The 26349-nt window shown below is 44.2% G+C and overlaps 1 protein-coding gene across 4 annotated transcripts in view; it reads left to right on the top strand.

The window, feature by feature from the left end:
- The window catches only part of Mp (collagen XV/XVIII-type protein multiplexin), a 731849-nt gene that overhangs the window by 553160 nt on the left and 152340 nt on the right, over positions 1-26349 (top strand). For all 4 annotated transcript variants that reach the window (XM_075880876.1, XM_075880875.1, XM_075880877.1 and 1 more), the window contains 3 exons: positions 22198-22219; positions 22541-22614; positions 22912-22974. In XM_075880876.1, the coding sequence (XP_075736991.1) occupies positions 22198-22219; positions 22541-22614; positions 22912-22974 (159 nt within the window). The remainder of the gene's footprint in view (positions 1-22197; positions 22220-22540; positions 22615-22911; positions 22975-26349) is intronic.

The raw sequence follows: 26349 nt of genomic DNA, 5'->3' as shown, positions 1-26349 counted from the left end.
GAGGAACAACAGTCATGGCCCAGTTCATTCATGATGTATTCAAGCTGAGCTACACGAGCCATCGCAATACCAAGGAAATTCATCCGCAGACCGACAGCTTGACAGAGCGACTCAAGAAAACCATCGCTGGCATGTTATCCGTGTACGTAGATGTCCAGCGCCACATTCGCCACATTCGCGTAGATGTCATACGCCACATTCGCGTAATATACTGCCGTCTAGGAAACTACGTGATTCGCGCCTTTCTGTCTTCTCTATGTACGTGAGGTTTAAACCATGCTGGTTGCGATGCTTTCACACAATTGCGATGCTTTCATCACGCTGGATGCTGTGCGACCTAATTAGTACGCCAAAAGAGCACGCAATCAGCACGCCGCCGCATTGGCACCAGCAGAGTACAGACGCATGCCACTACAACGCTTGCCATCAACAAGTTGACTACCACCCAGGCGATTAGCTTTGAGTGTGGACTCCTGTTCAACGCCAAAGATTGTTAGAAAAACTACTCAGTTACTACTTTGGACCCTACAAAATGTTGCGACGCGCGAGTGATGTGAACTACGAAGGAATACCTGGCGGGGCTTTCTCGCCCCGGCGTCATAGGCACACCTTGGAGATTGTGCACTTTGTGCAACTGAAGCCGTACTTCACGTGGTAGTTTGTCTGCGCATGAACCTTATTTCTGGGTTTTAAGGACGAAGCTCTTTATAGTCTAACCTTGTCACTAGTCATGCGTAACTAAGAAAAAATAGACGAGAAAGAAAAAAAGGCAAAAGAATTTGATGACCATTTCTCGTCTCCATTTCTAGATGGCGCTGCTCTATCGCTAGTCTCTGAAGTGACGCTACTGTCCAATTTGTTGCGGGTCATGCTACTTTCCGACTAGCTGCAGTGCGCGCTTTGCCAACGAGTGCCTGTCTCAGTCCCTTTGATAGTCACCGTACGTGGCGGATCGTTGAAACAGCATTAACGGAGCAGAGCGGCGGGTGCGTTGAAGACGTTTGCGCTCGGCTTCCTTGGCTCGCATCTCTTCCATGCTACCCACGCGCCGTCTGCGTAGAGCGCGAACGATTACCTCTCTCGGTCTCTTGGATAGTCGCCGTACGGGGGGATCGTTGGTGGGCCATGGGTGGAGCAGAGCGGCGGGTGCATTGAATACACTTGCGCTCGGCTACCTTGGCTCGCGTCTTGTCGGTGTTATCCACGTGCTGTCGGCATTCTTGATGACGATTGGACGCATTTACGCTTGCACGAACGGAAGGACAACAAACAGATAGACGGATGGACGCTTCGCTCCACTCATCATCATTCACATCGTGGATATGCGGTGATTTCTTTGTATATGTGCGTACTTTGTGCCGGATTGCCCCAACTTTGCCTATGTACTTTCATGGCACCAGAGCGATGCCTCCCCTTTTTTTTCAGAAGAATCATGCAACTTTCCGATTAGGTACGGTGAGCGCGAGTCACGGCTGCCCGCTAGAATGAAAGAAGATGCTCTGAGGCAGCGCGCGCTCATGCTAGTTGTTATTGGTTTTAGACAGCTATCTTACCAGTTTTCTCTGCGCCTCTCCGCCAGCTAAGTTCTTCCGAGTTGAAGACCTTTTGCAGCACGTGACGATAAGATACATGCCACATATCCAAAAATCTCACGCAAACAGATCTCCATCATATCTGCTTTTAATCATGACACAACAGATTGCTGAATGTGTGCCTTATGTGTCATATGAGATTTTTTGGTAGGATACCAATACTGTGCTTCACGAAAACAGCATGAATGAACTACAGAAAGAACAGACGAACGTTTCTAAATATGGGCGACGGGTGGCGAAGGAGTCAACTAACTAGGTGGCAAGGTTTGAGTTTAATGCGTGATATCTAGCCACCAGCTATGGCAGCGAACTGTCAAACTCCACCGGTGGATAATGAAAAGCCCACTGGATTCACGAGACATACCTACATCTGTTGGAGGTGTCATTATGTATTGATCGTGCTGTACACCAGAGAAGCAAGCATGACATTCAGTTCGAATGACATCATTTAATGTGAGTGGCATTATATGTACTCATTCTAAAAAGACTGAGCGTAGAAACAAGGACAAAAGAAAGAAGTCAAGACACCACAAACACCGGCTAAGAACTACAAATGTGCACAATTACCGGTTAAAAAAACGAATGGGTGAAAACAAAGTTGCGCATGCCCAGGGAATCGCCGATTTCTTCAATCCAGCACGCGTGGGTGTTTTGATGTAGGAACTGTAAAACGCAAGTGATTTCTTTTTTGTGCAGGTTAATCAAAGGTGGACAAATGATTATGCTTCCACTATTATTGATATTGTTATCATTTATTTATTTTATTTATTTCACAATACTGCAGGCCAATGTGCGGGCCCAAGCAGGAGTGGATACATCAAAACGTAATCGTAGAACACAACAGACAACAATACAAAAGAAACAAAAGGTTAAGAAAGAAGGTGACGCTCAAGGTCACCAAGAAACTTATTGGAATGAAAGATGTCACACGGCAAACAATTCCAGTCATCGACAGTTTTAGAAAAAAAACTATATTTAAAAGCATTTGATCGGGCGAAAATTGGGGTTAGAGCATGTTCATGACCATGACGAGTACGTCGTACTGAGAGCGGTTTAACACAGTCATGGAGATCAATTTTTACAATACCACACAAACAATTGTAAAGAAAGGAAACACGACTGAACTTTCTCCGAGCTTCTAAAAAAGAAATGTCGTTTAATTGCATTAAGGTGGTCGGGGAATCAAACCTACGATATTTGCCAAAAATAAACCTTACAGCCTTTCTGTTAATACGTTCCAGATTCATAATATCTTTCTTGGTATGCGGATCCCAGATAATAGAAGCGTACTCAAGCTTAGAACGAACACAGGCATTATAGGCTAGAATTTTAATACGCGAGGGTGCAGATGCTAGTTTTCTTTTTAGAAACCATAGCTTACGTAATGCAGAAGTGGTAATGTCAGTTATGTGGGTCGACCAAGTTAATTTGCTTGAGAGTGTGACGCCCAAGTACTTATATTTGTCTACATTTTTTATATTAGTGCCTCTTAGAGTAAAGTGGAATTGACTAGGGCTTAGCTTCCTGGTGATGCGCAGAAGCACAGTTTTGTTAGTGTTTAACTGCATGCCCTCGTTCTGACACCCGTTGTCGATAGCGATAAGTGCATCTTGTAAAGCCACATGATCACACGGTGAGGAAATTTGCTTAAAAATGACGCAATTATCCGCGAACAAACGCACAGACACATTTTGAGGAATAAGAGAAGCTAAATTATTAACATAAATTAAAAACAAAAGTGGCCCTAGCACACTTCCCTGTGGGACTCCAGAGGACACACGAAGAACAGTCGATGAAGAATTACCAATCACTACATAGTGACGTCTATCTTGAAGATAAGCCTGAATCCACAGAACAATTTTTGTAGGTAGTCCAATACGCTGTAATTTGTGTAACAATTTCCCGTGTGGCACTTTATCAAAGGCTTTACAAATATCTAAAAACAGTACATCAGTTTGCCCAGAAACATCAAGCACACGTGAAAATTCATGGACAGTTGTAACTAACTGGGTAACAGTAGATAAGCCCCTTCTGAAGCCATGCTGATGCTTTGATAGTACATTGTGTTCACTGAGAAATTCATAGACGTAATTAGCAATAACGTGCTGAAGAAGCTTGCAACAACTGCTCGTAATAGAAATAGGGCGGTAATTCGCAAATAATAAGGGCTCACCTTTTTTATGAATTGGTTTCACACGTGCTATACCCCAATCAGCCGGTATTTCCCCCGTAGCAATTGAAAGATTAAAAAGTCCAGTTAGGAACTCCGATAAGTATTCAGCGTAGCGGTTAAAAACAGCATTAGGAATGCCGTCAGGCCTCGGAGGTTTTTTGGGATCAAGTTGTAATAGCATGTGCAAAACGCCTTCTTGCGTCACTAATAGGTCATTGTCTGAGTCAACGAATGAACTCTCAAGTTCAGAATCATCAGTTTGAGAAAAAACGCTCTGGAAGTATGCATTAAAATGTTCAGCAATAGTAGGAGCGTCCGTTATTATTACACCATTAACCTTCATTTTACTACTCTCTGTCTTAGACTCGCCTAAATACCTCCAAAATTTTTGAGGGCTATTCTGAAGAAATTCAGTCAGCGTATTACTATAAAAAGTGTTTCTTGCTTGCGCCAAGCTTGTTTGTAGTTTGTCTTTCAGTACTTTAAGCTGGGGTGTCATTGGCACATGCTTCTTGCGAAGCCTTTTAATTTTACGCTTCATGTGGATTATTTCTCGGCTAATCCAAGGGTTTGCACGATGCTTATAAGTTTTTCGACACGGTACAAAATTTTCAACACAATGACGTATGGTTCTGACAAACAATTGCCAAGAGATCTCAACATTGTGTAACAAGGATCAGATATGCGTTTCAAGGTAGTCAATTATAGCTACATCATTCGCCCTAGTAAATTCCTTTATAAGTGTGGCAGGCTGGGTATTTTTAGCATGATGTAAAGCCTTATTCCAAGTAAAAAAAATCAGTTTATGATCAGAAATGCCCGGTTCACCCGAAGGAGAGCAGCCATAGCTTAAATTATCCCAAACAATAGATGGCAAGTTAAAATCACCTGTTAGCAACACGTGTTTCCCACATAAACCTAGAAGTCGATCATACAATTTTATCAAAAACATATCTGCATTGGGTGTACGGTAAAGAGCACAAAAACAGAAGGTAACATGGTCAAGCGATATTTTCAAAAATATTCTTTCATGATCAGCAATTTGATCGGCGAGACAGGCGTCAACGAAATCTTTTACAATAACCGCCACGCCCCCACCACGAGAGCCTCTATCCCGCCTAAAAACTTGATATTCAGGCGGCACAATTTCGTTGTCACTTATCAAACCATGTAGCCAGGTTTTAGTAATGACGCAAATATGTGGATAATATAAAAGAAGAAGATTTTCAAGCTTATCGATTTTGTTAGCTAGGCTCCTAGCATTAAAAGATATCAAGCGAAGCTGGAACGTTGGGAATTGCTATGCCTTAGCGGGGTGCTTTTTAACCTTTGACAGCCAATGACGGGAATTTGAAGAGTCGTTCCAACTGAAAAGGTCGGTACCAATACGGAGCCTATCTTCAACAAGAAATACATCTTTACCGGCATCTTTATCTGCCTTGGCTGACTGCCAAAGCAATTTACGTTTCCGACGCGTTTCCACTCAGTAGTCGTTTTCAATACTAATCTTGGAGCCCTTAAGTTTTGAAACGTTTTTCTAGATAGCCTGTTTTTCCCTGTAGTCTTGGAAATATAGAATTATCGGCCTGTTATCTTTATTGCGTCCAAGCCTGTGAATACGAGCGACAGAAAAGCAATTCACACCTAACTTATTCCCAAACAATTCATCAATAACCTTACGTCGCAGATCGGATTCAGTTTCATCCTGCGATTCAGCAATACCAAAAATTATCAAATTCGATCTGCGGGTGTAGTTTTCTAGGTCAATGAACTTCGCGCTCTGGGTTTGAACGGCCTCTTGAACAGTTTCAACGGTAGTGGTTAGTTTTCCATGGGTTTCGTTAATATTAGCTTCAAGGGCATTTAGGCGCACACCAAAACTTTCGATCGTTTTTCAGTACCTTCAAGGCGAGTTTTTAAATCGGCTATCTCTCCTTGATTTCCCTCTGTCCATCCAGGATTGCCCGAAACATTTGTTCAACAGTACGACCAGGATTTGATTCCACGTCCCCACAGAGAATAATTTTGCATGAACAGTAGCACTCATACGCAATAAGAAAGCAGGTGCGTGGGCACGGCAGAATAACAAGAAATCTGTTGTCACTACGTATTGAACATTCATATCTAACCTGTATGATGAAGAAACGAAAAGCCGCGAGCCACATGTTCCCAGTGCTTTCGCCGCGCCCACTGTCGATTCTGAGGAATGGTCCAGCTCTTATAGCGTTGGTTGCGACTGACGTAGCACATCCGGACCGGAAATGAAGCAGCGCCTCTTCGATGACGGTGACGTCGAAGTCATGTTGCTGTCTTGAGTTGCCTTGATAAAACGGCTCGGCGGTGGGAATCGATGATAAGGCTCCAGCAGCAGAATTCAGCAACGCCTGTACGATGAAGAAACGAAAAGCCGCGAGCCACATGTTCCCAGTGCTTTCGCCGCGCCCACTGTCGATGCTGAGGAATGGTCCAGCTCTTAAAGCGTTGGTTGCGACTGACGTAGCACATCCGGGCCGGAAATGAAGCAGCGCCTCTTCGATGACGGTGACGTCGAAGTCATGTTGCTGTCTTGAGTTGCCTTGATAAAACGGCTCGGTGGTGGGAATCGATGATAAGGCCCGAGCAGCAGAATTCAGCAACGCCTGTACGATGAAGAAACGAAAAGCCGTGAGCCACAAGTTCGCAGTGCTTTCGCCGCGCCCACTCATCATCAGCCTGTTTACGCCCACTGCAAGGCAAAGGCCTCTTTCATGATCCGCCAATCAACCCGGCCGTGCGTTTTCATTGCCACGTTATCCCTGGGCATTTTTAATGTCATCGGTGCACCTCACTTTCTGTGTCTCCTTCGCGCATTTACCTTCTCTGAGGATTCGTTCAGTTACCCTTAAGGACCAGTGCTTATCTTGCCTACGTGCTACGTTACCGGCCCTTGTTCATTTAGTATTCTTAATTTCAACTAAGATGCTCTTAACCCGGGTTTTGTTTCTCACCCCATCTGCCCTCCTCTTGTCTTTTAAGGTTACAACTATCATTTTTCATCGCTCACTGGGTGGTCCTCAATTTAAGCTGAACTCTTCTTGTGAGCTTTCAGGTTTCTGCTCCGTAGGTAAGCACTGACAAGATGCAGCTGTGATATACCTTCCTCTTGAGGGTTAGCGGCAGATTACCATACATCATTGCAGAATGCTAACCAAACGTAATCCACCCAGTTTTTATTGTATTTATTGCACTCTCGCGGTTTGGCTTCGTGGTTTGTGACCTGTCCTAAGTATACACTCTAAGGCAAAAGGGTGTTAAAAGGGTGTGTAGTTAGTTCTTTTGGGACTAATGAGGCTGCCACAACCATTAATACCTTTAAGGACTAACGGCACCAGGTCTAACAGTTAGTCCCCACAGACGAGCTCAAGGAACTAACAATTAGTCCTGACATTTACAACTTGGTGTGTAATCGTAAGTCTCACAATTCACCTCAAAGGACTAACACTTTGTCCTCACATTTGCACCTTAAAGAGCAACTGTTAGTCACCACATTTACACCTTACCGGAAAACAATTAGTCCTCACAGTTGCACCTTGCCGGACGAACGGTTGATCCACTCAAATACTTCAATCCGATGAACGTTTTGCCTTAAGTTCAAATATTGTTTTTTTGTTCATTTTCCGTCAGACCCAATGCTTTTTTCGCATGTTTTTCTGTTTAGTGAGCAACAAATTGCGCAGAAAAGAACACAAGAAAAAGTAGTTAGCCACCTATGTGTAACTGCTTTTGCAGTGACGGCAACAACTACAGATAAAAGTGAGACATCGAAATCTTTTATTTTTCTAAATACACGTGAAGTTTCTCCATCCCATTCCGCTTAGTGAATTCATGGTGAAGTGTACAAGACCAGTCTCGTTGTCACATCTTGTTAACTCCTTGTGGAGCTCCTCCAACGGAAGCGATAGATGGCAGGCATTGCAGACGCCAGCGCACGCAGCCTTCTGCTTGTTGTGTTCCCACGGCTGCACGTACAATAGTATAGTAAAAATAGTTAGACACACGTGACAGAAAATGAAGAGGCACGCATATTACAAGTACGTGCACGTTAATACAAAAACAAGCGTTAAAATATGACACGCAAACAACTCTACCTTCGCATCTCGCACAGTCTTTCTGAAGCTGCTCTGACGAAAGAGATGGATGACAGGCATTGCAGACGCCAGCGCACACAGCCTTTAGCACGGTGTGTGCCAACGGCTGCACAATAATAATGTATAATAGTGAGTCACACGTGACAGAGGATGAATACAAATGCATATGAGAAATACGTGCAAGGTGAAATGGAAACATACGTAAGATATGACATGCTAATTATTTCACCGTGATGTCACACAACGTCAAAGACTCATTTCGGTCCCCGTAGCGCAACAGCTTAGGAGCGGTGGCGGCAGCCACAACTCCACGAACCACCGTGCCACTAACAAGTCGGCGAGTCCTAAGCGGGCGACGTCGTTCAGCTTGGACAAGCGAACGCGAGACCAAACACGGCGCTGCGTGCGGAGTGTCTGCCACCAGCGAACTTCGAACAGGAGAGCGAGCGTACGCTTGGCTGCCGCAACAAACAGCGCCGAGGTGGTTTAAAGCTAGCGCTGAAGAAATCGACGGTAATGCAGCCTTTTTTCACAAACTCGAGCGAGTGCAGCGCGCAAACGCGAGTCCTCCGTCGCGGCCAACGGACGGTGCCGAGCTGCTTGGGACCGACTGACGGGAAAGCCAACTGTAATGGGGACCAGTTTTTAGTGCGTTCCGACGCTATAGCGAAAGCCCCGCCAGCCCATGCTGGTGCACTTACAGCGCGCGACATACTACAACCAAGCTCTTTACGAGAACCCGCAACGTGTTTTCGACGACTCCCAACACAGCGACGAGGTCTCAGCCCAATATCGTCAGCCCGTAGCTCATCGCGGCGGCGAAGACAGGCGAGCTCTCGATGAGCGAGAGTACGGGAGGCCGACGGCAATGGCGGCCAATTTACAGGCAGTCACAAAGCAAAGGTGAACTGCAGACGCCGAAGCCGACCTTCGCATTGCATTTCGTGCGTGCAATACACAGCACGACCGAGCCCGTCACCAGCAAGCGCGATCCGTATCGCACATGCGACAAGTAGAGTGGAATTAAGAATGATAACCTACTTGCCTTAGAATCCCGCGCTGTTTTCTGCCCCGAGTCGGACTGAAGTATATATCCGATAGGCCTGTTGTCTTCTCGTCCGCCATATTGGCCTCCCCATCTGTTGCTGTCGTGTGTTGGTCACGACTATATTGAAGCCAGAGATATACACCGCGGCGTGGTGACGTGTCGAGACTTGCTCAAGACGTCATGGGTGCAGCGAAACGCAAAAGCAGCAGCCCACACTCATCCAAGCGTACACACAAGCACCACGTTGTAATTCTTAAATCGTCGAATTCAGGCGGCCGTGGATGAGCACTCCGAGCGCGACGCAACGCGAACCGTCACCAGCAAAATACGGGGAAAGACTGAGCCTGCAGAGGAGCAGAAGGAGGGCTGGTCACCTTGGCAACACTTTTCGCGCTGCCTGGTCTCCCCGGGTGGTTCATCCCTTTGAAGCGTGTTTGGAAAGTAAGTTGTTTCGCGCGGCACGCTTCCGTTTGTGGTTGCTCCCCAATAGTCTATTCGTTCATCGCGTGCTCCTTTTGGGCTCCGTTACTCCTATTTCGGGCAACTTTGCCTTAGAGTGTACGTATTCCATTCCAACTTCAAGCGTCTTTCTACCTACCGGAAAGCGCTGTTTTCTGCCGAGACTGTTGAACATTTTCTTTTAGTTTTGTGCAAATTAGTTTTAAGACCTACTTTCCTTCTTTACATATCCAGTTATGTAATAATGAGCTCTAATTCGTCCCCTGAGTTACTCATCAAGGCATTGTTGTAATCAGGGAAACGCAGGTTACTAAGATATTCTCCATCAACTTAACTTATTCCTAACTCTTCCCTGTTAGGGTTCTGAAAATTGCATTCTTTCTTGCCTTGCATCCTTTTTTTGAGATTTTGTTTCTTTGTTTGGGGTTACTATGGTGGCCATGGATCCAGCGCAGATTTTTTTATATGTTTATGTAAGCTTCTTTGATGCCCTGATTCTGTAATGTTTGCATTACTGCTGATGTTCCGACTGAGCCAAACGTCGTCTCGTTATCGATGAAGGCTATGTATGCGGGTTGGTTGTATTCTGCGCATTTTTCTTTTACCTGAATAATAGAATGAATATGGTCTATTGTGGAGTAGTTTGCACAAATTCTGCCCTTTGTTTTGGTTGGTTAAACTGCAATGTTGCCCTAATTCTAATAGCTGCTGTTTTTAAGTAGTTTGTAGAGAATGGACAGTATGCTGATTCGCCTGTAATTGTTCAAGTCGTTGACGTTTCCTTTTTTATGAATCTGTATAATGTTGGCGTTTTTTCAAGATTCTTGTACCATTCTCGTTGAGACACGCTTCGTATATAAAGTGGCAATTTTTTCTAACACAAATTCTCCACCATATTTTAGAATGTCCCTTGTTATCTTATTCTCACCAGTGGCTCTGGCTGTTTAGATTACTTCTTCTATTGATACTGGTAAGATGTAGAATTTCTCTGGACTATTATGGTTTCTCGCAATATTATCCTGGCTGTTATGGCTTCTGTACAGCTCTCTGTAGAACTCCTCCGCCACCTCGACTATCCTATTCATATCGGTTGTGACATTGCGTTTCTTAGAGCACAAATTTGATTTTTGCCTATGCACAAGTTTGGCTTCGCCACTTTTAGGCTTCTGCCTCTTTTTACATCTAGTCTAATTCTCTCCATGTTATAAGTTCTGACGTAGGCTACCTTACGCCTAGTGATTAACTTTGAAAACTCCACTAGCTCTGTTTTGTCGGTTGCAATCGAGGCATTCGCGGTTGTCTCATTATGAGATCTTCCGTCTCCTGAGATAGTTTGCCAGTGTCCTGTTCAGTGACTGTACCTCCGACTTCCATTGCACACTCTTTGATGACACCAGTAAGATTATTGTTCATTTTGTAAACGGTAACGGCGGTTACCTTATTTAGTGCCTCGAATCTAATCTGAAGCAAAATTCTGAATTCCTGCATTTTCTCTCTCACAGCTAGTTCATTCATTAGCTTCTTGCATACCAGTTTTTGTCTTTGCTTTTTAAAATCTAGATGAATTCGAGCACTTAAAATTCTATGGTCACTGCATCGGAGCTTCTCAACTATTTCTACGTCTTGTGCAATGCCTAGGTGTGCTCACAAAATGATGTCTATTATTGCAATAACAATTATATAAACACTCTCGCCTAGATTTTGCCGCCGGCGTTGACGTCCCCAGCACTGGCTAACACGCTTGGCTTGGTTCTGTACAATCGCAACAGGTGCTTTCTTCAATTTACCTTTTATTGTGATAGCAATTACATGGACACTTTCGACTGAATTCGGCCACCACCATCGGCGCCACCGTCACTCACCGTATATGTATACGTATCTACTTATATGAAAATGTAATCAAGGAAAACCCAGCAATGACTCCGGCGCGTGGAATCGAACTACGGACGTCTGAAGTGTGAGTGTGAGGCGTTAGCCTCTGAGCTACAAAGGAGCACTTCAAGAAATACTTTTTTTACAGACTAGTTGGTTCATACTTGAAAAATCGACTTGCTGCGCAAACTTTAAGCAAAACAAGAAGAGAGATAGAAAAGAGCGCCTTCTTCAATGTTCAAATGGCAAGCTTTTTATATCCACTACCTACCTCTGGTGACGGGCCTCTTAGGGGAACTATCATGTTTTCAGCAATACCTGCAAGATGGCCTATTGACCGTGCGTCTCCACACGTTCACGACGCACCGGCACGCTCTTTCATCTCCCAAGCGTACTTTGCCACGTGGAGAGGATGGGAGTAGACACTCACTCGCGCACCCTAATCTTACGGTGGGGAGGATCCTACGTCTTCGCTGGTCTTGGGCATTCACCGGAACAATTTTCGTGCAGTTACTGTAGTAGGGTGCAAGTCACGCTTGCACGGCAACCAACGCGCATGTGCAACACTCGATCCGCTGATCACAAGCCTCCTTATATACTCGGCTGCATTACTGAATGAACTGCTTTTGTTCCCCGCTACTCGCCTGGCATGCATGGTGTCAGAAGTGGGCACGGCTGTTCGTTTCTGCCGTGCAACGAGTTTTTCCATGTAACCAAAGCCTTAACGGAGAGAGTACGGGACGAGCGTTCCTCACGCCCAAGCCCGCGACACAAGTCCGGGGATCACGCAGAACTGCAGACACAACCATGAGTTCGACACTGCTACCACCCCCAAAGCCGCTCGACACCACTGGCGACGTTTACCGTAACTCGAACATCTGGAAAAGTGAGTTCGAACTTTTGGCAATACCAACGAATCTGGAGGCACAGCCGCAACATGTTCAAGCCGCAACATTTCTCATGACCATCGGCGAAGAGGCAAGGCGCGTTTTTTGAACCATTAAATTTGTGAAGGAGGAAGACAAGAAAGATCTGAATGTCCAAACCCGGAAGCTTGAAGACCACTACAAACCAGTTACGAACCTCTCCTTCAACGAGTTCAGGTTTGGTTCCAAAATCCAGTGAGAAGGCGAGTCGTTTAACAATTGGATCACAGAGCTCAGGATTCTAGCTGCGCAGTGCGAATTCGGGGAGCTTGAAGATAGGCTTCTACGCAGTAGAATAATCTTTGGGATACGAGACAAGGGACTTCATTAGAGACTTATCCATGATAATGTCTCCTATGCCAAAATGGTTGAGATTTGCCGTGATAAAGAACAGAGTAAAGAACAGGTCGCTGAAATCCGAGGCAGCACTTCTTTTGAATCTGAAAAAAGCATTGACACGTTACAAGAAAAAACCACCCCTTGCCCAAAATGTGGCTTGCAACATCACAGATCTCGAAGATGTCCGGCAATAGGGAAATATTGCAAGAAATGTAATGGTCGAAATCATTTTGCAAGCGTGAGTCGCACTCGAAGCATGGAAACGCGGTCAGAAGGACGACACATACGACATGCAGAAATAACCGATGACGAAGAATACTTCCTGCAAACGTTGGAAGTTCATGCGATCAAGAATGATAAGCACTGGGTGGCGAAGTTGAATGTAGCTGGTGCTATGATCATGTGCAAAATAGACACGAGAGCGAACTGTTGTGTCATACCAGAATCTGTCTTTCTAAAGTTATCAGTGGCTCCTGCGCAAGACAGTTCCGCTACTTTGCGTGCTTTTTTCGGTCACACACAAAAAGCAATCGGAAGGATAAGCCTTGCTGTATCTGGCAGCACGCAAAGCACCAAGGTTACGTTTTTTGTAGTCGCTCAAGAGGTGCCAGTTACACTAAGTGGTGAAGTCGCTGGGAGACTGGCCCTAATACAACGCATATATGCAGTCAACGTCGAAGCGTCTGACACGCTGGTATCTGGCTTTGATTAAATTTTCCAGGGCCTAGGACAACTTCAAGGCTTCACCTATCACCTGCAGCTTAAACCCGATGTACCACCAACCATCAAACCCGCAAGGAGAATTGCCGTTGCCCTTCAAGAACCAGTGAAAGCAAAGCTAGACACGATGGAACGCGACGGCGTCATCACAAAGGTGAAAAAGCCGTGCCTGTGGTCCAGCCACATGGTCGTAGTAATAAAGAATGGGAAGGTACGCATATGTTTGGATGCTTCAGATTTAAACAAGGCGATTTTGCGAGAGCACTACCATATGCCGGCTTTCGACGACGTACTGCCGCGGCTGCAAGGAGCCAAATATTTTTCCACGCTCGATGCTGCTTCAGGATTTTGGCAAATAACCTTTGACGAACAAAGTTCGCCTGTGTGCTCTATGAGCACACCGTTGGAAGGTACAGGTTTCTACACATGCCGTTCGGCATCGCATCGGCACCAGAGGTTTTTCAACATGCCATGCATGAAGTGGTTGAAAATTTGGCTGGCGTAGTGGTCGTGATGAATGATATAATAGTCTAGGGAAAGATGAGGCAGGAGCATGACAGAAGCCTCACCGCCTTGCTTGAACACTGCAGAGAATGCAATTTAAAGCTCAACAAAAAGAAGTGCCAATATTCGCAGCCCAGTGTACGATACATGGGCCACAACCTCACTGCAGAAGGAGTGTCATTGGATCCAGAAAAAGTGCAAGACATCATTCAAGTACCTGCGCCGAAAAACCGTAAGGAGCTTTAATTATTCCGTGGAATGGTCAACTTTGTATCGCGTTTTATCCAAAACCTGTCTGTTGCATCCGCGCATATGCGAGAGCTGCTCAAGAAGGACGTCGTATGGACGTGGACAGAAGCGCAGGAAAACAGTTTCCAAAAGTAGCGAGCTAGTCTTGCAACAGCGCCAGTATTAGCCTACTCTGACCAGTCCAAAGCAGTGAAATTGTCCGTTGACGCGAGTCAGTACGGCGTCGGCGCAGTCCTCCTACAAGATGACCACCCTATAGCCTATTCTTCTCGCTCTTTAACGGCCACGCAGCAGAAGTATGCACAAATCGAAAAAGAAACCCTAGCCATAGTTGGTGGCTGTATGAAGTTCAAGGACTACATACTCGGACATCCAGTAGTCGCAGTTGAATCCGACCATCGGCCGCTTGAATCAATTTTCAGGAAACCACTTTGCGATTGCCCTCTTCGTCTTCAGCGCATTCGCCTCGTGTTACAAAGATTTCCCATCGCCGTGGCATACAAACCGGGAAAAGAACTGTCTTTGGCCGACGCACTTTCGCGTTTTCCTCGCAAAACAGAGCTGGTGAATGAAACGGAACGATTTCAAGTCAACCCTGTTTCTTCTTTACCTGTTTCAGATTAGCAGCTACTCAGCATGAAAGCAGAGACCGAGAAGGACACACTCATGACCGAGCTCTGCCCCTACGCAAGTACATAGTAGCCCCAAAACAAACAGCAGCTGCCGGATGCTTTAAAACCACATTGGAGCTTCCGGGAGGAGCCCCACGTTGAGGACGGGCTGCTTCTCAGAAGTAACAAGCTTGTCATTCCGCCAGCAAAGCGCAGAAAAGTTCTCGGCCTGCTCCACGCTGCGCATTGTGGCGAAGATAAAATGAAGGCAAGGACACGACAGGTAATGTACTGGCCAAGCATGAATGCTAATATTTCGGATGTAGCGAAGACATGTGCTGTCTGCGACAAATACAAAGAAAGAAATGCAAGGCTTCGCATGATCAGCCACGAGTTACCAACTCTGCCATGGCAAGTAGTCGGGGTGGATCTTTTTCACTACGAAGGCAATGAATACTTCCTAATCGTTGACTCTTACTTAATTTTTTTTTGAGATTCGCAAGCTTAGTCATGCCACCACTGCAGCAGTAATCAAAGCAAGTGCAGACATCTTTGCGACGCATGGCATTCCAGCGAAGCTGTGCAGTGACAACCGCCCGCCTTTCAACAGCATGAACTTCCACGCTTTTATGAGCAAATGTAATATCAACCACATCACGTCTAGCCCGTACTACCCGTGCAGCAACGGCTTAGCAGAGTGCGCTGTTCAGGAAGCTAAGCATCTGTTAAACAAGTGCCCGTTTTCCACCCTTGAATATTACAGTGCGTTGCTGGAATGGCGGAACACTCCGAGGGAGGAATGGCTGCAATTGCTGGTTCAAAGGCTCATGGGACGTCACTCTCGAAGCCAACTCCCGGTCTTTAACTGTCACTTGGAACCGCAGACGGTTCCCACAGAAACTGTTCATCAGCGACTGAAAGAAATACGACATAAACAGCGCTTCTACTACAACAAAACTACAAGGAGTCAGCCAGACCTTCATAGCGGAAACCGAGTGTCCGTATATGACAGACACGGGAGAACGTGGGCTCCAGCCATAGTGGTTGGTCCTGCTGGGCCCACGCGATCCTACCTGGTGACTACAGACAGTAGGCAGCAGCTACGCCGCCCAAGAGAACATCTTAGGGCCACAGAAGTCTCATCGCCTGCCCGTGAGTCCCCAGTAGAAAACCAAGCAGCACCATCAGACTCAACTCAGGTCCTTCGAAGAAGTGAGCGCATACGCCGAGAGCCGCAACGTTATCCATTGCCAGAACGTCCCAAATAGCAAGGCTATTCATGTTTACAAACGAAAAATTTCTTCAACGCTTGTTTTTGTGTGTGCGCGTGTTATGTCTCCTTTGTTTTTTTTTGCCCCAAAGAAGGGAAGATGTTGGAGAGTGCAAGTCACGCGTGCACGGCAACCAACGTGCATGTGCAACACTCGATCCGCTTATCACAAGCCTCCTTATATACTCGGCTGAATTACCGAATTCCCGCTACTCGTCTGGCATACAGTTACCTGGCACAAAGGTCACTACAATCGTTGCACAGTCTCTATTTTCGAAAAGGGCGCCCTTTTCAGACGCATTGAAGGAACAACTGAGACGCTTCTTCGCGTTCCTCTGTACCCGTGAGTACGTTTCGTGCGTCATTTGTGCGTTAGAAAGGTGGGGCACGTTCAGATATCTTGCCATTCTGCGCGTGACCTTTTACTTTGTTGATATCGCGTTCATTGCTTCACCTTTGCGGCAAAGCGGTGACTTCTTTCTTTTTTAGTTTCGTCTTTAGGACATCTCCACGTCCACTTATGATTAGCTCATTTCTGAGAGGGGGGTTCAAGATCCATAAGTTATTACGTTCTGTAAACTGCATTATTAACTTTCCGCTGGCTTTTCTACAGCCGATGCCCTATTCCCTCACTACATAGTCTAAGCCTGTTTCTTGCCAACTTTGACAATAAAGTCGCCCTTCAGGATAATATACTGTGACTTTAGTTTAATAATGGCGCTCTCTACGTCTTCATAGAAGCGTTCAACCAAATGATCATCATGGCTAGTTGTAGGCGTGTAGGCCTGTACTACCTTCATCTTGTACCTTTTGTTAAATTTTATTATAATACTTCGCACCTCTCAATGATGCTATAGAATTCTTCTATGTAGCCAGTGATAATCTTGTGTATAAGAAACCCCAATCCAGTTCTTTTCTTTGAATTATTTCACGGTAGCATAGGACGTGTTCGTTCTTCAGCACTGGATAAAATCACGTGTCTTCCTAATTTTACTGATCTCTATAATATCTAATTGAACATTCTGTAATTCCTCGAATAGGAAAGCTAGACTAGCCTCACTAGATAGCGTTCTAGCGGCGAAACCAGCCAAGTTCCGACTCAAATAGCGGCCTGTCTGGATCCAACTATTTTAGCTCCCTCGGCTGCGTCGCTGGTCGGACCACTGCATTGTACAGTTGCTTCACAGCCGCTGGGAACTGAGGGCCAAGGGTTAATTGCTTTAGTAATGGGAGGTACTAGCCAAGTACTGCTCCAGTGAGAGCAATCCTGCTCTGGTTAGGAAGTGCATTACTGGCAGGTGGTCACCAGTGAGGCCGCACTCCATACTTTTCCTTTTTAAATTTGAAGCATTTCTTAGTGACCTTTCGCGATTTTGACCACATCTATCTATCTATCTATCTATCTATCTATCTATCTATCTATCTATCTATCTATCTATCTATCTATCTATCTATCTATCTATCTATCTATCTATCTATCTATCTATCTATCTATCTATCTATCTATCTATCTATCTATCTATCTATCTATCTATCTATCTATCTATCTCTCTGCCTGTCTGTCTGTCTGTCTATCTATCTATCTATCTATCTATCTATCTATCTGTCTATCTATCTATCTATCTATCTATATTTCTATCTATCTATCTATCTATCTATCTATCTATCTATCTATCTATCTATCTATCTATCTATCTATCTATCTATCTATTTATCTAAGCTCTTCTGGCTGTTTGGATAGTGGGATCTATAACAAGATTTTGCGGCATAACATGACTGTATGAGCATAAGTAAACAGGGTGGCTAGTTTTTTTAACAACCCTGTTCCCGTCAGGAGACATCTCGTAAAACGGGTGATTAAAAAACTAGCCACCCTGTTTACGAGGTGTCTCCTGACGGGAAGAGTACCAGAGTCTTCAGAAGCCTAGAATAGAAACAGTTAGGGATAAGAGTTAATGGAGAGTATCTTAGTAACCTGCGCTTCGCCGATGACATTGCATTGCCGAGTAACTCGGTGGACGAATTGCAACTCAGGATTACGGAGTTAGGCAAGGAAAGCAGAAAGGTGGGTCTTAAAATTAATCTGCAGAAAACGAAAGTAATGTACAACAACCTCGGAAAAGAGCAGCGCTTCGAGATAGGTAATAGTGCACTTCAAGTTGTGAAAGACTATGTCTACTTAGGGCAGGTAATAACCGTGGAGCCGAACCACGAGATTGAAGTAACTAGAAGAATAAGAAAGGGGTGGAGCACATTTGGCAAGCACTCTCAAATAATGACAGGTAGATTGCCACTCTCCTTCAAGAGGAAGGTATATACAGGCTGTATCTTGCTGGTACATAGCTACGGAGCAGAAACCTGGAGACTTACAAAGAGGGTTCAGCTTAAATTGAGGACGACGCAACGAGCAATGGAAAGAAAAATGGTAGGTGTAACCTAAGAGACAAGAAGAGAGCAGAGTGGATTAGTGAACAAACGGGGTTTAAGGATATCATAGTTTAAATCAAGAAGAGGAAATGTGCTTGAGCCGGGCATGTAGCGCGTAGACAGGATCATTGCTGATCATTAAGGGTAACTAACTGAATTCGCATAGAAGGCAAGCAGGTTAGGGGGCGACAGGCGGTTAGATGGGCAGATGAGATTAAGAAGTTTGCGGGTATAAATTGGTAGCAGCAAGCACAGGACCGGGTTAACTGGCAGAACATGGAAGAGGTCTTTCTCCTGGAGTGGACGTAGTCAGGCTGATGTTGATGATGATGATAATGATGAGCATAAGTGGCTAGTCATAACATGAAATTATCACATGTAAGTCATGGTTGTGTTGATATACAAGTCAAAGTCTTGCTGCCCCTGCAGTGGTTTCGCTCACACGACATATCGCAAAACTGATATGGCATGACATTACTGCATGGCGAACATATGTAACGGGCCCTCACGTAGAAATTATGACGTGTGTGATGTAGGAACATGACTACATTCCACGTTCATGATGCGCTTGCGGTTGTTTTGATAGCTCAACGTGTGCTAAATTTGGTATTATGTGACATGAATGAATGATGAAGGTCTATGACTGGTGCGAACATGAGAATAATCACATGCGCGTCATGTAAGGACACTACTACAGGCCACGCTCATAATGCGCTCTTGGTCGTTCGCTAGCTTCACACACATAAAACTTGGTAATATATGACGTGAATGAATGATGAAGGTATATGACTGGTGCAAACATAATAATCATCACATGCGTGTCTTGTAAAAACATGACTACATGCCAAACTCATGATGTGCTCGCGGTCGGTTCGCTAGCCTATACCAAAGTTGGCATTACGTGACGTGAATGAAAGATGAAGGTATATGACTTGTGCAAAACTGATAACCATGACATGCTTGTCATGCAAGAACATGAGTACATGCCATGCTCATGATGCGTTCGCGGCTGTATATCTACCTTCACGTACACCAAGTTTGGTATTACGCGTTGTGAAGGGAGGTTGAAGATATATGACTGGTGCAAACATGATGATCATCATATTCCTGTCATGTAAAAACGAGACTACATACCACGCTAATGATGTGCTCGTGGCTGTTACGCTAGCTTCACATACAGAAATTATCGTAATACGTGACGTGAATGAACGACGAGCATGAATTCCAGGCACAAACATGATAATCAAGACATGGAAGTCATGTACGGCATAATTTAAGTCCGCCTGGTAAAGTTAATTTGTTTTTAATGCAGCATTTAAACCTTTCTCAATCGTCTTTCGCATATCATCGATTACCACGGTACGTAGGATCTACAAGTTTTTCTTCAAACGATTCCCTTATTTTGTGTTTTAAATAAATGTACGATTGGGAATGGTCAGGCTTCTGTATTCGAATAGAAGTTTGCCGGACCTTGCTAGGCTGCTGTGCAATCTCTAAGCAATGGTTCTGTTGTAGTTCCTTAGCACTCTGGGACACCACCTCACCGCCCTTAAGCTTTTAACTTCATCCGACTCGTAGCTCACATGGCCTTCTTTTCTTAACTGTTTGTAAGAAAAAGAAACGCCTCGTTCTGTTTCGAACTTCTAACCTTGCGTCATTAAGCTAAATTAGTGCTAGGATTACCCTCCTTTTCACGCATTTATCTTCTCCTAACGCCTTGCTTTCTCGCTCAAATTTGACATTGTTGATTTCAAAGTGTCCGCAATGTCAGAGTTTTGCTTACATCGAGAGGTAGCGCTGCTGCTTTGGTGTTTCCTGTCAACTTACGAGTTTGGAGCCCGTGTTTTGCGAACTAATCGGCTACTTCTATAACATTGTTACGTTGAGCGTCTACATCGTGGACGGTTGGAGTGCATGAAAATTAAACACGATAAGTTTCTAACTGTGAAACATTATACAGGTGCTACCTTGCTGCATGTATCTTATTTTGTACGCGTTTTGGAGTTATATAGATATAGAAGTAGACAGTTGTCCTCAGTCGGGGGTCAGATACACGTACTCATATTTACATCTACGGTTAGCCTAATAAGGTTAAGAAGTGAATGAAAAGGTGAGGAGCAAAATATTTCTAGTTCTAGAAAGCGGCGAAAGGCAAGAAATTTCATACGAAAGTAATGACTTGTTTGCATCGCTCACCAGAAAGCATTAGCTTTAATTGCTAGACCCGGACGACCATGACTCTCGGCACAATACTTATAAACAAGGATAACTCCATGCAACACGTTCCGTGAATAACTATTACACATGCCTCAACGGTTAGGTGCGTTTCTCTGCTACTGTGCCTGCACGAAACTGTTATTTATGAAGTTTTGGTTCGCACTTACACACTCGACAATGCAAATATTGATGAGATGGTGAGCCTCTGTTTAGCGGTTTCTTGTGTTCCAACAATATCTGGTTAACACATCGTTGCGTCTGTCGACAAGGAGGCATCTGTAACCAGCAGAAGGCCTTCACACCGCACCTGTATGGCTATCAGTGAAACGTTTGGTGTATTTGACAAGACAAATATCGCTTCGCTGATTGTCTCTAACTCACCCATTTTTTCCTAGTACAGCGCACAAATCTTAACTAGCTTATTGGAAGCCATAAAAGCAGCAATATCCTGCATCTACTTCCAATTTTTATTAACTTGTAACACACTGAATGTATGTACAGAATACAAGTGCCACGTTTCCTTTTTCCGTTCGTTTTCTGCAACCATACTTCTTAACAAAACATATTTTTTAAGTGCTCTGTGATGGTAGCCACTGCAACGTGAGCATAATATACACCCTAAAGACACGTGACTTTTGTATTAAAGCTCACATTCTGCTCGCACAAAGTCGTGAGAGACGAGTTGAGGCGTGAGATTACTATACCGGTTTTCGCAACCTTAGAGGGTATTTACTATAAGTTTAACTGTGATTTTACAGATATATGGGAGAATACTAAAAATATTATCTGGGTTTTTACGTCCAAAAAGCACGAAATGATTATGACAGACGCCATCATGAAGATTGATATGTTGGGTTTAACGTCTCAAAACCACCATATGATTATGAGAGACGCCGTAGTGGAGGGCTCTAGAATTGTGGCCACTGCGTCCGGGACCAAACCGCTGATATCATGAATGTCATGCCTGATTTCTCTAGAGGTAACTTCGACAATACTAAGTCAACGTTAACACTTTGGAAGATATTGCGTTTTTCAGAGTTTTGTTAGGCAAAAATTATAAATGAGAGGCAGAATATTGAATCTGCGTACGAAACTAAGGTTTTAAGCTCAGTTTGTTTATGTAAGCCTGTTGACGCCTCACCATTGGAAAGTTCACAACAAGAATTATATGCAGGGCCTACACAAAAATAACGTTCAGGAGCCCTAAGCACCGGAATATTTTGTGCACAAGCGTAAGCTTTTGTTTTCCGACTGCCTAGTGGTTGATTGTCGACGTTTGACGCTGAGAACGTATCGAATAAAATAGTCTACAGTGGTGGCTTTTCCCCTCGCAAAGACACAGGCTTTGGGGTGGTGTTTCTGAGATGTAGGAAACAGTCGAGTTAGGTTGCCGCCGGCACTATACAAAAGTTCCGGAGCAAATAATGCACGCGACGCATTTCTACTAATATTTTCATCGGCTCACGATCTACTCTATTTTGATGGTAGAGAAAATACAGTACGCGAAGCCCTCTTCACATAATGCTCATTTTATACCAGCTGTCGTCCTATTGCTAAGCTGCGCTTCCGCTTCTTAATTCGCATACGGTGCACACGCAGACGCCAAGAATCTGTTTCAATCTATATATGCTTCACTCTTTTTCTTCTTTTGTTCGTTTTTCAGGATGGACTTACGTACGTGACAAGTAAGTAATTTTTCTTTCTTAAATTATTTTATTGCAATACAGTGTACGCATCGGTGGGAGTCTTCAGGCTCTTCAAAAACAATTTCACAATTCAAATAGAACAAAGATAGCACAGGGTGCTTGGCTTCAATTAGAAAATATACATATGCTTAGATATTCCTTATTCACTACCAGAAGCACAAGGAATGTATTAAGAAGACAGGTGGTCCATTTGTAAAGGGATGATAGTGTTTTAACATAGATATTTTCTTCTAAATAATCTCGCTGGAAATTTGTTGCTTTGGTTTGGAATGACGTGTTTATTTTCTTCAAATTATTTAGGAAGTGAACGTGGTGAGCCTGGGCCACGTGGTCCTCCCGGAGAACGAGGACCGATGGGATTCCCAGGGCTGAAGGCAAGTACTCATTCACCCGACCAATGATAATTTAATAGGAATATAGGAATTTAATAAGAACCCCGATTCTCGCATTAAATAGAGACTTACTGCATATTCAGGGCCATTTCATGGCAAATAACGTGGTGGTAAAGCAATAGTGTAACCACACAAAAAGCACTCGTTTCTGAAAGTAGAGTACAGAAACGCCTGAATTCTTCCCAATGTAAATCGGCGACTTTCGTACTTTTTAAAAGTAGATTTCGCAAGGGAAGTTGTTGAGTCCACTCAACTTTAAAACGGCAACATTTTTTTCAGGGCGAAAAGGGTGAAAGTGGGCCACCTGGAGCTCCTGGTTACGGCTCAGGTCGTGGAGAAAAGGTATGGCATTATCTTCAACTGAAACATCAGCGTGTATACTACTTATCTCAATGAGTAAAACTTCAAACAGACTTGAAGAGTATTTAGGGCGAAATGTTTTAGAATTATGTATGAAGTCTGTTTTAACAGAGGCGATTTTAAAATGGCTTCCGCTATGTGCTATTGTTTGTTAGTATTACACGAATTATCTGATTTTGGCTAGACAATGAATCAAAGGACCGACTATCGAAACAATAAATATGGTACATATAATATAAAAACTATCCAGAAAACAATCCAAGTATTCCTAAGTACTTTCTTTGATTTTTGAACTCAAAAGCTTTGGCGTCCAACAGAAGGCCGAAGTAGTGGTGCAAGCATGCCGCGCCACATGCCGCCGACGCGTCGTGCACGATGAGAGTACGCAAATAACAAGGCTAGCAGGGCTGCTCTAAGCACAGTCGGAGCTAAGGAAGACACGGACTACACACTAAACTAAATGTCGCCATAAAGGGTGTAAATGAGCTTGTCGCCAGACGAGCACCCTTTGCTCCCTATTGCGTGTTCAAAAAAGGGTGCTGAGAAAGGGTGCAGAGCTCAGCACCTTTAAGAAAAGGGTGCAGAGCAAACATATTAAAGCGTGTAACGAGTGCACCCTTCATAAAAGGTGCTGTGATGTCATAACACTCTTTCAGCTGGGTGCTGGAAGGGTGCTCCACATCGACGTACCAGTGGGCCAAATCTAGGATTGATGCTGGAGATGGCTAAAAATGCAGATTGATGTATACTCTGTAGACCTGACTGAGTGACAGCCCACATACGGTTTGTTAGTACTTGAACACATGTACTAAGTCGTCCATTCCACCCTGAACACGTGCACCATGCACGCGGCCGGCCCTCCACAGAGTGCCTTCCTCAAGCGCTTATGAAACTAGCACTGAAACGCAGTGACAGCTCTAGGTGGGGCCTTTGCATCATCGTCTTTTAAAACACACAGTGTCTCTGCAGTGAAGCTGCTGGTAAGTTGGCTGCAGTGTTTTGCTTTTTCTAGGTGTAGGCAAATAGAGAATCCGGCATTGTTATCGAGAAGTGCTGCAATTGTGCCTTACCCTGTCCAGGTGCTGCTTCTCGGGTTTTCGTTTTTTGCTGCTCTGGATAGAACAAGCTGCACTTACTGCACTTCTTAAGCACAGTGTCGAATTTTAGATAAGCTTGTACTGTTGCAAGAGCAAAGTTAGCTTCACCACAAAGGAAGTGTGATTTGGCGAAGCCGCCGTTCTCCAGCAGTCAACAAAGTGGAGGCCCCACTTACAGCTGTCTGTACGTTTGTGTACTAGTTACCAAAGTGCCCTCAAGAAGCGCTCAGCAGAGTGCCGGATGCATAGTGCAATGTTCAAGGTGGAAGAAGACAATATGTAAATATATACCCTAAACCAAGCTATATTGAATAAATATGTGTGTTTCAATAATCATTGAATTGATCCCACTGTGCGTATATGGCCTGTGCTACCCATTTTTGGTCCAGAATAAATGTCATCTATTCAAGGCCCCTTCCTGCACACATGCATGCACAATTTATGGGTGCTTGGTCACCATACAGACATGCATGCCTGCAAATTAAAAATTCATAAGTTTCAAATACTGGTGATTATTTCAAAAGCCATATACTCACTTTAAAAGACACACAGATAAAATGCACTAAATACAGAACCTTATCACATTGCGCTCTTTTAAATTATGTGTAGCAGACGTGAGCTTTTAGGCATGTGAAATTGCAAGATACTAGGCCCCAACAAAAATTTATGACAAATAAATTAACATGATGCAAATAGTCACTATTTTATTGTACATAGCATACAACTCAAAAAGATTGACAATAGTAAACATGAGGTATGACCTTTTGCATCGATTGTAATGGTGAGATCTGTGTGAGTGAGGATCAATCTTCTGTTTTTCTAATCTTTTTCTTATGAGTAGACATCTTTTCTGTGACGAGACTTCTTTTTTGCCTTTTAACATTCTGACTTCCCTCCTTGCATAGTAGGTAACAAATAAATTATTTAGAACAAAAAATATAGGTTAACGGCACCAGCAGTTCAAAGGCGCTTATTGAAGGTGTTGCCAGTGCTCACACAATTGAAAAAGAAAATGGATAGGAAAGTAGGTGCGTGGTAAAACATGTGGGCTTATATAACATGCTTCGGTCATCATGCTAAAAGCCTTGACTACAAACTTGCTCAAGGCTTATTTATGGCTCTCTCTTTATATATGTGTGTGTGTTTCTAAACTTGTGCGTTACAAATTCACAAATATTGACAAGATAATGCAAGTGGTGCTGGATTATTATAATGTGATCACTCAAAACCTTTCACAATCCATCTTCAGCTGCCCAGGCGACTTTGGTTCCTTTTACAGAAGTGTGGTCAGGGCGCTGCTTCTCTACAGCACATCCGCACTCGTAAGCCTAAAATAAAGACAGAAGTAATCCCCAAGAGTTTCGCAAAACAGACTGTCCAAGATACAATATGCTTTGTCATGCTGAAGTGTTCTTAGTTCTGTGTGAGTGGAAGTCAGCATCAAAATCCGCTCTGTTTCCAACGGAAAACATGCTTGCTGGAGGTCCGCCAGGCAAAAAGCTGTGTAAAAACTTGACAGTACCTGGGGGCCTACAGAGGGTAGCACGTACAACAGATTTCACATACAAAAACAAACAGCATAGTAAAATCAAAATATATATACAATCAACATCTGAGCAATGATTTCAGGGGATCAACTGCTATCATAGTGCTTCACAAAGAAAGCAACGGGATACCAATCAAGAAGGGTGTAAGGCATGGGGACACGATCTCCCCAATGCTATTTAACGCGTGCTTACAGGAGGTTTTCAGAAGCCTAGAATGGGAACAGTTTGAGATAAGAGTTAATGGAGAGTACCTTAGTAACCTGCGCTTCGCCGATGACATTGCATTGCTGAGTAACTCCGGGGACTAATTGCAACTCATGATTACAGAGGAAGACAAGGAGAGCAGAAAGGGGGGTCTTATAATGAATCTGCAGAAAACGAAAGTAATGTACAACAACCTCGGAAAAGAGCAGCGCTTCGAGATAGGTAATAGTGCACTTCAAGTTGTAAAAGACTATGTCTACTTAGGGCAGGTAATAACCGCGGAGCCGAGCCACGAGATTAAAGTAACTAGAAGAATAAGAATGGGGTGGAGCACATTTGGCAAGCACTCTCAAATTATGACATGTAGATTGCCACTATCCCTCAAGAGGAAGGTCTATAACAGCTGCATCTTGCCGGTACTTAGCTACGGAGCAGAAACCTGGAGACTTAGAAAGAGGGTTCAGCTTAAATTGAGGACGACGCAACGAGCAATGGAAAGAAAAATGGTA

Source organism: Rhipicephalus microplus, chromosome X (assembly GCF_043290135.1).
Source record: "Rhipicephalus microplus isolate Deutch F79 chromosome X, USDA_Rmic, whole genome shotgun sequence".
In the NCBI taxonomy this organism is placed as follows: Eukaryota; Metazoa; Arthropoda; class Arachnida; order Ixodida; family Ixodidae; genus Rhipicephalus; species Rhipicephalus microplus.
The sequence above is the reverse complement of the archived record's forward strand: the minus strand, read 5'-3'. Positions and strand labels throughout refer to the sequence as shown.